This window comes from Nerophis ophidion, linkage group LG02 (genome assembly GCF_033978795.1).
Source record: "Nerophis ophidion isolate RoL-2023_Sa linkage group LG02, RoL_Noph_v1.0, whole genome shotgun sequence".
Taxonomy (NCBI): domain Eukaryota; kingdom Metazoa; phylum Chordata; class Actinopteri; order Syngnathiformes; family Syngnathidae; genus Nerophis; species Nerophis ophidion.
This window is the reverse complement of record NC_084612.1, coordinates 49,037,534-49,051,360: the sequence shown is the minus strand read 5'-3', so window position 1 is coordinate 49,051,360 and position 13,827 is coordinate 49,037,534. Positions and strand designations below refer to the sequence as shown.

Below are 13,827 nucleotides of genomic sequence, written 5' to 3'. Positions count from 1 at the left end.
CATTTAGATCTTTGGGGTTGATGCACAATCTGATTTCTGATTTGCCTTTCTTGTGCGCAGCGACCATGGATGACACCCAAGCTTAATCGCTTTCCATGCGATTAAGTTCAGCTTTCACACAGTCTTGCATCGCTATGGGGATGCGGTGGGCCAGGCTAACAACTGGCGGCACATTGGGGTCCACTGTCATTGTGTAAACAACTGGTAGTTCTCCGAGCTCTTCACTGAAAATATCTTGGTATTGTGTGAGGATCCGTGCGCTGAACTCTTCAGTGTTTTCTGTGGTGACATGGTGCACATCGGGACTCAACTCGACTAGCCCCATACGCAGGCATGCACGGAAGCCCAACAGTGATGTCACATTTTTATCCACTATGAAAAATGTCAGTAAGTGGCGCTGTCCCTTTTAAAAAGCATGTCAGCGTAGCTTCACTTTGTGTCTCGATTTTGGTTCCTCCGTAAGCAACCGAATTTGTGCTTCTATGTTGTTTGGCTAGTTTCACGCCACTGTTTACTCTATTGAAAGTCTTCAGTGACATTACATTGCATTTAGCGCCTGTGTCCACTTTCATTTCGGATGGCATGTTGTTTATGCACACTGTGACAAATCCTTCATATTGGTCTCTTTGTTGTGGATTTACAGAGTCAATGCAATTTTCAATTTCCAAGCCATCCACGTAGAATTTTCACTTTGGCTGTGTTGATCCACTATCATGCACAGACTGTCCATAGCACTTGTTTGTGGTAAACTTGGACTTACTCTGTGGCTTTCACTTGCAGCTTTTTTGTAGTGATTTTGTTTCTTGCTGTTGTGACATTGTTGTCCAAACGATGGACACATTTCCCTTTTTGCTGTGTGACTCCCTCCACAACTGTTACACTTATGATAGTCTGGGCAATTTTCTGGAATTTGCCTTTAAATTGCTTGTATTGTGTGGGTCTAATCTCATCAACATTGGTAACTTGTGGCAATGTTTTGATATTTTCCTCCGTCATTTCGTGAATACGGCAGATTGAGATTGCCTCGGCAAGAGTCAATTCACTGTCCCTCAGTAATGTCTTTCTCAGAGAGTCGTTTGTGATGCCACACACAATTTTTTCACATATGAGTTTGTCAGTTAGATCTCCAAATTGACATGTTTTAGCTTTAATCCTCAAATCACTGATGAATGATTCCATGCTCTCCCCATGCTTTTGAATTCTCGAGTGGAACTTGTGCCTTTCCATTGTTTTGTTTGCTTGGGAATTGCACATTTCTCTGAACTTCCTCTTCAGGCACTCGGGATCTTCCCTCGACTCTGCAGGAGCGAGAATGGCACCGCCCGTGCCGGCGGCACGCACCTCTGCCGCGTACATAAACGAGCGCTTCCTCTCGATCGCTTCTGGACCAGCGAAGTTTAATAGGATGTATGCACGGGTCTTCGCGGGTTTGTCCGAGTGAGCAGCAGCAATGAAAATCTCATATTCTTGCTCAAAAATGCGCCATTTCTCCAAGACATTGTCGTTGAAAACGACTGGGTCTGGACGACGAAACCCGTCCGCCATTATGGATCGGCATGTCCACCACACGGCATGACAAAAATCTCCTGCGGCTAATTTTAGTACAAAAAGTACTCACAGGCGAGAAGCTTGTCCACTACTCTGACAACATGTTGTTTGTGGTTGCCCGTAGGAAGAACTATGTCGAGCTTCATGAATAAGTTGGCTTTAATTAAGACTTCAGCAGGACAGCAATTGTACCTACCACTGCATGAGAGGGTGGTAGTAACTGACTCCTCCATGTGCACACCCTGGTAGTGTGTTCGAGAATCACAACAACAAAACAGTAATTTTACCAAATGATCTACAAATACTATTATCACACAATTTGTTAATGCATTTTGTTAGTGTATTCTTGAAAAACTAAAATGTAAAAAAAATAATGCTAAATTGCAATAATTTCACCTCAAAATATAGTGTATATTACTGTAAATGGAAAAACAGTACTTTTTTTCCAGCTCTGGAAATCACTAATAAGCCGGAGTTCTTTGAACGCAGATTTCTTGCCGGGACGTATGGTACCATACAATCTAGCAGCCGCATTTTGTATCAACTGTAATCTTTTAATACTAGATATGGGGAGACTCGAAAATAATAGGTTACAGTAATCGAGACGAGACGTAACGAAGTCATGAATAATGATCTCAGCGTCGCTAGTGGACAAAATGGAATGAATTTTAGCGTTATTACGTAGATGAAAGAAGGTCGTTTTAGTAACACTCTTAATGCATGACTCAAACGAGGGAGTTGGGTCGAAGATAATACCCAGATTCTTTACCGAGTCGCCTTGTTTAAATGTTTGGTTGTCCAATGTTAAGGTGGTATTATTAAATACGGTGTCTAGTGTCGGTGTCTAGCAGGACCTATAATCAGGATTTCAGTTTTCTTGCCGTTGAGTTGCAAAAAGTTAGCGGACATCCATTGTTTAATTTCATTAAAACTATGAATTATAAAACATGCCAAATTATGTGTTCTCTATCATAGCTACATGTATGACAAAAAAAAGTGGGTGAAAATGAGTGGTATTCAGTGAGGGAAGATGAATTAAATGCGCTGAGAGTTCTTTGCTCCTGCCAAATTAATTGCACTGAGTGGAGCGGATCACCACTCCAAGATGGCGGACCCGTGTTTTGTTACCGCCAGTAGGCAGTAGCGTACCCTTAGAAGAGGTCTATGGGCACAATGGCTACCATTATTAACTGACTTTTATTTATTTTTGTGTTGTTGTTGTTTTTTTTTAAATACATATGTGTTCTTATCTCTCACAGGAAAAACAAAATCGCCAAAAAAAAAAAAATGCGTTTCCCTTAAAACTAGTTGCCTATTCTCTTTTTTATGTTGAATTGTTTGAGCAAAACAAAGTCAAGAACACACAATAACTAAACAAAAACGACTACTCTCTTAAATATTTTTGCCCTCACAGTCTTCCTGTGTCAAGGTAATTATTCCCTGAGTTTGTAAACAACAACAAAAGATAGAGAGAAATACAAATATTGATTTAACCTCCAAAAACATGTTCCTTGGGATAGGCTGGAAACCACTGTCAGTAACTACAGTCGGTCGCTAAAGCCGAAAGTGCACGTTAAAACTCTACTATGCAAAGCCAACATTATTTTATCAACAACACCCAGAATGTTGAAAAAGATTTGCAAATTATTCTATTCTGTTTTCCATCCATCCATTTTCTACCGCTTATTCCCCTTTGTGGTCGCGGGGGGCGCTGGTGCCTATCTCAGCTACAATCAGGCCGAAGGCAATGTACACCCTGGACAACTCGCTACGTCATCGCAGGGCCAATACAGATGGACAGACAACATTCAAACTCACATTCACACACTAGGGCCAATTTTTGTGTTGCCAATCAACCTATCCACAGGTGCATGTTTTTGGAGGTGGGAGTAAGCCGGAGTACCCAGAGGGAACCCACGCAGTCACGGGGAGATCATGCAAACTCCAGACAGAAAGATCCCGAGCCTGGGATTGAACCCAAGACTGCTCAGGACCTTTGTACTGTGAGGCAGAGGCACTAACCCCTCTGCCATTCTGTTTTTATTTATGATTCACACAAAGTGTGAATGTGAGTGTGAATGTTGTCTGTGTTGGCCCTGCAATGAGGTGGCGACTTGTCTAGGGTGTACCCGCCTTCAGCCCGAGTGCAGCTGAGACAGGCTCCAGCCCCCCAGCGACCCCGGAAGGCGGGGTCGCGGGGGATAGGCTGACAACCACTGTTCCTTGGGATAGGCTGACAACCACTGTCAGTAACTACAGTCTTTTGCTACATCTGCAAGTGCAAGTTAAAACTCTACCATGCAAAGCCAAAAACATTTTATCAACAACACCTACAACGTTGAAAAGGATTTGCAAATCCTTCTATTCTGTTTTTATTTGTGATTTATACAAACAAAGTGTGAATGTGAGTGTAAATGTTTGTCTGTCTAACTGTGTTGGCTCCGCGATGAGGTGGCGACTTGTCCAGGGTGTACCCCGGCTTCTGCCCGAATGCAGCTAAGATAGGCTCCAGCACCCCCCGCAACCCTAAAAGGGAAAAGGCTGAAAACCATTGTCAGTAGCTGCAGTCAGTAGCTACATCTGCAAGTGCAAGTTAAAACTCTGCTATGCAAAACCAACACCATTTTGTTGACAACACCCAGAATGTTGAAAAGGATTTGCAAATCATTCTATTCTGTTTTTATTTATGATTTACACAAAGTGGGAATGTGAGTGTGAATGTTGTCTATCTGTGTTGGCCCTGCAATGAGGCGGCGACTTGTCCAGGGTGTACGCCACCTTCTGCCCATGTGCAGCTAAGATAGACTCCAGCACCCCCCGCGACCCCAAGGGACAAGCGGTAGAAAATGGATGGATGGATTTAACCTCCAAAAAGATGTTCCTGGGGGTAGGCTGAAAACCATTGTCAGTAACTGCAGTCAGTAGCTACATCTGCAAGTGCAAGTTAAAACAACACCGTTTTATTGACAACACCCAGAATGTTGAAAAGGATTTGCAAATCATTCTATTCTGTTTTTATTTGTGATTTACACAAAGTGTGAATGTTGTCTGTCCATCTGTGTTGGCCCTGTGATGAGTTGGCGACTTGTCCAGGGTGTAATCCGCCTTCCCCTCATGTGTAGCCGAGATAGGCTCCAGCATCCTCCGCGACCCCAAAACGGACAAGCGGTAGGAAATGGATGGATGGATTTAACCTCCAAAAACATGTTCCTGGGGATCGGCTTAAAACCACTGTCAGTAACTACAGTTTTTCGCTACATCTGCAAGTGCAAGTTAAAACTACTATGCAAAGCCAACGCCATTTTATCAATAACACCCAGAACGTTGAAAAGGATTTGCAAATCCTTGTAATATTTTTTCATTTATGATTTGCACAAACAAAGTGTGAGTGTGAATGTTTGTCTGTCTATCTGTGTTGGCCCTGGGATGAGGTGGCGACTTGTCCAGGGTGTACGGCGCCTTCCGCCCATGGGCAGCTGAGGTTCCAGCACCCTCAGCGACCCCGAAAGGGACAAGCGGTAGTAAATGGATGGATGGATGAATGACTGTAATTGTTCATGTACGAATACTAGACATGGTATCGATGCCACAAATTTATTGCTGGATCTGACCTTCCCTTACCTGTGGTGTGCTGACTGCTACACACCTAAAGTTGCTGTAATAGTCATTATTCATTTCCTTGTTGCTTACTTAGAATAGAATAGACAGTACTTTATTGATCCCTGGGGGAAATTCAGTACCACAGTTCGCTCACAATAAACAATAATAATAATAAAAAATAATATATGACATATATTAAATATATAATATATGAATAATATAAATATATTCTACATATATATGTAGAATATATGATGTCTCCATCCATCCAGAGGGATGGATAGAGACATGTCTTCATCACCTCCAGACTTGATTATGGTAAATGGGTTATACCTGTATAGCGCTTTTCTACCTTCAAGGTACTCAAAGCGCTTTGACACTATTTACACATTCACCTATTCACACACGCATTCACACACTTATGGCGAGAGCTGCCATGCAAGGCCCTAACCACCACCCATCAGGAGCAAGGGTGAAGTGTCTTGCTCAAGGACACAACGGACGTAACTAGGTTGGTAGAAACTGGGGATTGAACCAGGAACCCTCAGGTTGCTGGCACAGCCACTCTCCCAACTGCACCACAATGTCCCGATTACTGCATCCTGCAACAGCATCCTCTATACGGCTCATCTTGCAAAATTCTCAATAAACTCCAATACATTCAAAACTCTGCTGCCCGCCTGCTCACCCACACCCGCTCCCGTGAACACGTCACCACAGTCCTTCAGGAACTCCACTAGCTCCCTGTTCCTCACCAGATCCTCTTTAAAATCCTCCTCCTCACCCACAATGCCCTCCACAACCAGGCTCCTGCTACCTCACCAATCTGCTTCACCGCCATACCCCTTCACGCAGCCTCCGCTCCCCACCACCCAGAACCAAGTTCCGGACCTGGAGTGATAGAGCCTTCTCCGTCGCTGCTTCCACCCTCTGGAACTCTCTTCCCAAACCCATCCGTGACTGCTCAGACCTTCCTACCTTCAAAAGCCTTCTCAAAACACACCTCTTCAGATCTGCTTTTAACCTGTGATTAATGTTCTGTGTAATGTCCCGTCCTATAAATGTCCAGCGTTATGTATTTTACAATGTACTGCTTTTATATTTCGTGTAGTTTATATTATTATTTTGAACTGTTTTATATTTAAATTTTTTATCCTGTTAAGCGCTATACCAAATAAAATGTATTATTATTATTATTAAATTTTAAGACGCTGGCAGCCGTTCAAAGTACCCTAAAGCTGCCACAAATGATTGGAGGGTGCCAGCAGGACTCTGGGCACTCAGGCTTTTGCAATTTTGGACTATATTGCAAACTTGGAGATGTGAAATATGATGAATTTGAAGACCAGAAAGACAACTAGAGTGAAAGGTTTACATTTTCTCACCCAAACACAAACATTTTAATATGGTTTGTTTCCCTGGCGACTTGGCAAGGTTGCTACTTTGGGACAGTGCAGTGAAGATGCAACAAACCTCTTCCCTGTCTCTCATTGACACACACCTGCCGTTATTGTTGTTGTTGCACCATGGTCGCGGAATAGAGACTCGTTGCAGGCTTACACACAGCGTCTAACTTTTTCCCGCCTTTTACGAGGCGCCGTAAGTGGCGAAGTTGTCATGTTGTGTAAATGATAAATAAGAGAATACAATGATTTGCAAATCCTTTTCAACAAATATTCAATTGAGGAGACTGCAAAGACAAGATACGTAAAGTTCCAACTGGAAAACTTTGTTTTTTGCAAATATTAGCCCATTTGGAATTTGATACCTGCAACATGTTTCAAAAAAGCTTGCGCAAGTGGCAAAAAAGACTGAGAAAGTTGAGGACTGTTTATCAAACACTTATTTGGAACATCCCATAGATGAAGAGGCTAATTGGGAACATGTGGGTGCCATGATTGGGTATAAAAGCAGCTTCAATGAAATGCTCAGTGTCAGGTTCAAACACCGATGACATTAAACAGAAAAGAAGCAAGGAATTAAACAGAGACGGGATTCAATTTAGCTCAGTGAGGAGAGCAGATAGACCTTTACCCTTGTACAGTGTCGTCCCACGCTCTAACAAGAGAATTCTACGCCTCCTCTTTTATTTGGACTATCCCTGATTACATAGCATCAGCTGTTTCTAAAGGGAGGGGGGTCGTAAACAGCTGTTGCCTTCGGTCACAAAACAGTTCAAAGAAAAGATGCCTTTAGCTTACGTCAGGTCCTGCTTCCTCTCCGCTTTGTAGATCTCGGGTCAAGACTACATCTTCCTGTGGATTACAATAGATCAAAGAAACCAACACCTCCATATCGCTTCCCATCATACACTGTAGAGTTTTACAGGCCTTTTGCTTGGTGAGATCTAAGACAGCTTTTGTCTGCTTGCCGGGAACTCATGGAAACAGAGCGTTTTGTGATAACTTGCATACAATTATTCTGACTCTCAGTCATTCAGAAACAAGGATGGGGCGAGCATCACCACGTTGTCAACAATTGCCTGAGAAAATTGTTTAAGAACAGTTTAAGTTTAACAGTTTAAGAACAACTTTTCTCCACGAGCTATTGCAAGGAATTTAGGGATTTCACCATCTATGGTCCTTAATATCATCAAAAGGTTCAGAGAATCTGGAGTAATCCCTTCACGTATGCGGCAAGGCCGAAAACCAACATTGAATGCCCGTGACTTTGGATCCCTCAGGCGGTATTGCATCAAAAAGTGGCATCAGTGTGTAAAAGATATCACCACATGGGCTTAGGAACACTTCAGAAAACCACTGTCAATAACTACAGTTGGTCACTACATCTGTAAGTGCAAGTTAAAACTCTACTATGCAAAACAAAAGCCCTTTATCAACAACACCTAAAAACTCTGGCAGCTTCGCTGGGTCCGAGCTCATCTAAGATGGACTGATGCAAAGTGGAAAAGTGTTCTGTGGTCTGACGAGTCCACATTTCAAATTGTTTTTGGAAACTGTGGACAACGTGTCCTCCGGACCGAAGAGGAAAATAACCATCCGGACTGTTATGGGCACAAAGTGTAAAAGGCAGCATCCGTGATGGTATGAGGGTGTATTAGTGCCCAAAGGCATGGGTAACTTACATATCTGTGAAGGCACCATTAATGCTGAAAGGTACATACAGCTTTTGGAGCAACACATGTTGCCATCCAAGCAACGTTATCACAGTGTTTGGATAACAAGGCCCACCTGGGCCATACACTCACCTGTCGCTGTCTTCGAGGCCGGTCCTTGCACACTCCGTTCCGCGGCACACCTGCAGGCCACGCCCCCCCTCCACATAGAGATTTTCCAGTCTTAACCGTCCCCTCTCTGCCATGTTGTTCCGTAGGCCTCTCGGATGCTTCAGGACTGTAGAGAAAAGCCAACTTCGCTGGTGGTGAGAGAGACGTGTGCCGCCTCCACCACCCCGCAGCAGCAACAAAAGCCGCCACCGCCACCGCCGCCACTGCCGGCCCCACTGCCGCCACCACCAAAGCAGCAGCAAAGGACGCCGTCGCCGCCCGCCAAGCCTGTCGAGCAGGCCAAGTCCGACCCAACAACGCCGGCTGGTCAGCCTCAAGGTAAAGACTTGAGTATCCTGCAAGTTAACAATTGAAGGGATGGGTGTAATGTGTTGGTATCTCAAAGTGTTCACAACACTTCACTTTTTCCACATTTTGATGTGTTAAAGCCTCATTCCAGAATGGGATTAATTCATTTTGTTGACTAGAAGTGTCCAAATCAGATATTGATAGAATTAAATAGACTAGAATAGAAAGTAATTTATTGATCCATAGGGAAAATTCAGCACCACAATTCGCTCAAAATAAACACTAAACACTTGGGTATTTTTTACATACAGTCTATTATACAGCATTATTCACATGTGAATAATATAAATAAAGTCTATTATACAACATTTACATGTGAATAATATAAATACAGTCTGTTATACAGCATTATTCACATGTGAATAATATAAATACAGTCTATTATACAGCATTATTCACATGTGAAACACATAAATACAGTCTATTATACAGCATTATTCACATGTGAATAATATAAATAGTCTATTGTACAGCAATATTCACATGTGAATGATGTAAATAGTATATTATACAGCATTATTCACACGTGAATAATATTAATACATTGTATTATACAGTATTATTCACATGTGAATACTATAAATACAGTCTATTATACAGCATTATTCACATGTGAAACACATAAATACAGTATTATACACCGTTGTTCACATGTGAATAATATAAATAGTCTATTATACAGCATTATTCACATGTGCATATTGTAAATAGTAATTATACAGCATTATTCACATGAAAATAATATAAGTACAGTCTATTATACAGCATTATCCACATGTGAATAATATGAATACAGTTTATTATACAGCATTATTCATTTGTGAATAATATAAATACAGTTTATTATACAGCATTATTCACATGTGAATAATATAAATACAGTCTATTATACAGCATTATTCACATGTGAATAATATAAATACACTCTTATACAGCATTATTCATGTGTGAATAATATAAATACAGTCTATTATAAAGAATTTTTCACATGTGATTAATATAAATACAGTCTGTTATACAGCATTATTCACATGTGAATAATCTACAAACCCTGTTTCCATATGAGTTGGGAAATTGTGTTAGATGTAAACATAAACAGAATACAATGATTTGCAAATCATTTTCAACCCGTATTCAGTTAAATATGCTACAAAGACAACATATTTGATGTTCAAACTGATAAACATTTTTTTTTTTGCAAATAATCATTAACTTTAGAATTTGATGCCAGCAACACATGACAAAGAAGTTGGAAAAGGTGGCAACAAATACTGATAAAGTTGAGGAATGCTCATCAAACACTTATTTGGAACATCCCACAGGTGTGCAGGCCAATTGCGAACAGGCGGGTGCCATTATTGGGTATAAAAACAGCTTCCCAAAAAAATGCTCAGTCTTTCACAAGAAATGATGGGGCGAGGTACACCCCTTTGTCCCCAACTGCTTGAGAAAATAGTCAAACATTTAAGAACAACGTTTCTCAAAGTGCAATTGCAAGAAATTTAGGGATTTCAACATCTACGGTCCATAATATCATCAAAATGTTCATAGAATCTGGAGAAATCGCTCCACGTAAGCAGCATGGCTGGAAACCAACACTGAATGACCGTGACCTTCAATCCCTCAGACGGCACTATATCAAAAACTGACATCAATCTCTAAAGGATATCACAAGATGGGCTCAGGAAAACTTCAGAAAACCACTGTCACTAAATACAGTTCGTTGCTACATCTGTAAGTGCAAGTTAAAGCTCGACTATGCAGAGCGAAAGCCACTTATCAACAACATCCGGAAACGCCGCCGCTTCTCTGGGCCTGAAATCATCTAAGATGGACTGATGCAAAGTGGAAAAGTGTTCTGTGGTCTGACGAGTCCACATTTCAAATTGTTTTTGGAAATATTCGACATTGTGTCATCCGGACCAAAGGGGAAGCGAACTATCCAGACTGTTATCGACGCAAATTTCAAAAGCCAGCATCTGGGATGGTATGGGGTGCTTTAGTGCCCAAGGCATGGGTAACTTACACATCTGTGAAGGCACCATTAATGCTGAAAAGTACATACACGTTTTGGAACAACATATGCTGCCATCTAAGCGTTGTCTTTTTCATGGACGCCCCTGCTTATTTCAGCAAGACAATGCCAAGCCACATTCAGCACGTGTTACAAAAGCGTGGCTTTGTGAAAAAAGAGTGCGGGTACTTTCCTGGCCCGCCTGCAGTCCAGACCTGTCTCCCATCGAAAATGTGTGGCGCATTATGAAGCGTAAAATACGACAGCGGAGACCCCGGACTGTTGAACGACTGAAGCTCTACATAAAACAAGAATGGGAAAGAATTCCACTTTCAAAGCTTCAACAATTAGTTTTCTCAGTTCCCAAACGTTTATTGAGTGTTGTTAAAAGGTTGGCCGTATTAACAATGCCAACACTGTTACAAATATGCGCCACACTGTGAACTCACACCAAATAATAATGACAAACATATTTCGTGAGAACACCCGCACCGTAACACAACAGAAGAAATACCCAGAACCCCTTGCAGTACTAACTCTTCTGGGACGCTACAATATACACCCCTCACTACCACCAAACCCCGCAGGTCCCTATTAAAAGGTTAATTTGTTCAACCTTGGCCCGTGGCTTTGTTTAGTTTAAAATTTTGGCCCCCTCTGTATTTGAGTTTGACATCCCTGCTGTATACTGTAGAGTAGACTAACCAATGTGGTTCCTGTGGATGGCAACACAATTACTGTCGTGACTAAATAACATAGTGACTAAAACCGATAAAGTCATGTGTAAATAATGTCAATAAGTAAATGAACCATCTGTGGCTGTGAAGTGAACATTAGTAAGGTTGTAAACACTGTATAGAGTAGGCTAACCTATGTGTTTCCTGTGGATGTCAACACAATTACTTTAGTGACTAAATTACATAGTGACTGAATCAGTGTTCACTTCACAGCTACACATCTAGTTATTGACATTATTGACACACTACTTTATCTAGTAATAAGGTTGTAAATACTGTATAGAGTAGGCTAACCCCCCATCAGGACCTGTGGCCCCCAGACCCCCGGCTTATTTTCAGTCTTTTTCATGTAGTTCAACTCACATGCCTCGTATAAGTACTATTAGAACACAATACCTTGATACTATTAATAATAACCATGATTATTTTGAGTCACAATAACTTTATTTAGGGCAGTACGGTGGGAGAAGGGTTAGTGAAGGGGGTTAGTGCGTCTGCCTCACAATACGAAGATCCTCAGTTGTCCTGGGTTCAATCCCGGGTTCGGGATGTTTCTGTGTGAAGTTTGCATGTACCTCCCGTGACTGCGTGGGTTCCCTCAAGCAACTCCAACTTCCTCCCACCTCCAAAGAAATGCACCTGGGGATAGGTTGATTAGCAACACTAAATTGGCCCTAGTGTGTGAATGTGAGTGTCAATGATGTCCGTCTATCTGTGTTGGCCCTGCGATGAGTTGGCGACTTGTCCAGGGTGTAGCCCGCCTTCTGCCCGATTGTAGCTGAGATAGGCACCAGCGACCCCAGGCGGAAGGCGGGGTACACCCTGGACAAGTCGCCACCTCATCACAGGGCCAACACAGATAGACAGACAACATTCACACTCACATTCACACACTAGGGCCAATTTAGTGTTGCCAATCAACCTATCCCCAGGTGCATGTCTTTGGAAGTGGGAGGAAGCCGGAGTACCCGGAGGGAACCCACGCATTCACGGGGAGAACATGCAAACTCCACACAGAAAGATCCCGAGCCTGGATTTGAACCCAGGACTGCAGGAACTTCGTATTGTGCGGCAGACGCACTAACCCCTCTGCCACCGTGAAGCCCTAATATTATTACTATTATCAAAATAATATGTGTTCAGTTTGTCAGTGTGGCCTTGGACAAGCATGTAATAACATAAAAATGTTATATGGAAACACCAGTCTGAATATACTGTAATTAAAATTGTCACTAATAAATATTCTGTCACTTTAAAGTTTAATGTCGACCATCCAAGCAAGATTTACCTTAAGTTAAACCATCTTGTTTTCTTTTTTCCTGTCAGCAGAACCGGGGACCAAGAGGCCGGCGGCCGCAGCTGGGTCCCCGCCACCAGTTGTGACCTCAGGAAGTGAGAGTGCGCCGGCCGTCGTGCAGCACAATGGCGATAACAAGTTGCCGCAGGCGATCGTCAAGCCTCAGGTCCTTACGCACATCATCGAGGGCTTCGTCATCCAGGAGGGCGCCGAGCCGTTCCCCGTGTGTGTAAGTCCGCGAAAACAAACGCCATCAAACTGTCGTATAAATTGCCACACACAACGTGGAATTGTACCATGTGTTTTGTCATTAAATATACTCTTTTTTTACTGACTGGAGAGCGCACCGGTGTATAAGCCACACCCACTTAATGTTAGAATAATTTTTTTTCGCATATACAGTGGGGCAAAAAAGTATTTAGTCAGCCACCGATTGTGCAAGTTATCCCACTTAAAATGATGACAGAGGTCTGTAATTTTCATCATAGGTACACTTCAACTGTGAGAGACAGAATGTGAAAAAAAAAATCCAGGAATTCTCATTGTAGGAATTTTAAAGAATTTATTTGTAAATTATAGTGGAAAATAAGTATTTGGTCAACAATTCAAAGCTCTCACTGATGGAAGGAGGTTTTGGCACAAAATCTTACGATACATGGCCCCATTCATTCTTTCCTTAAAGGGGAACATTATCACAATTTCAGAAGGGTTAAAACCAATAAAAATCAGTTCCCAGTTTTTTTCAAAATTTTACCTATCATGGAATATCCCGAAAAAAGGCTTTAAAGTGCCTGATTTTCGCTATCTGTAAATCCACCCGTCACTTATCCTGTGACATCACATAGTGATGCCAATACAAACAGACATGGCGGATAGAACAGCAAGATATAGCGACATTAGCTCGGATTCAGACTCGGATTTCAGCGGCTTAAGCGATTCAACAGATTACGCATGTATTGAAACGAATGGTTGGAGTGTGGAGGCAGATAGCGAAAATGAAATATGAGAAGAAACTGAAGCCATTGAGCGAATAGCT

The 13,827-nt window shown here is 42.1% G+C and overlaps 1 protein-coding gene across 5 annotated transcripts in view; it reads left to right on the top strand.

Moving 5' to 3' along the window:
- Positions 1-13,827, top strand: part of phc2b (polyhomeotic homolog 2b (Drosophila)) — a 104,078-nt gene that overhangs the window by 70,694 nt on the left and 19,557 nt on the right. For 4 of the 5 annotated variants that reach the window (XM_061885681.1, XM_061885687.1, XM_061885673.1 and 1 more), the window contains exons 9-10: positions 8,482-8,713; positions 12,821-13,020. In XM_061885681.1, the coding sequence (XP_061741665.1) occupies positions 8,482-8,713; positions 12,821-13,020 (432 nt within the window). The remainder of the gene's footprint in view (positions 1-8,481; positions 8,714-12,820; positions 13,021-13,827) is intronic. The other variant, XM_061885667.1, reaches the window with a different exon arrangement.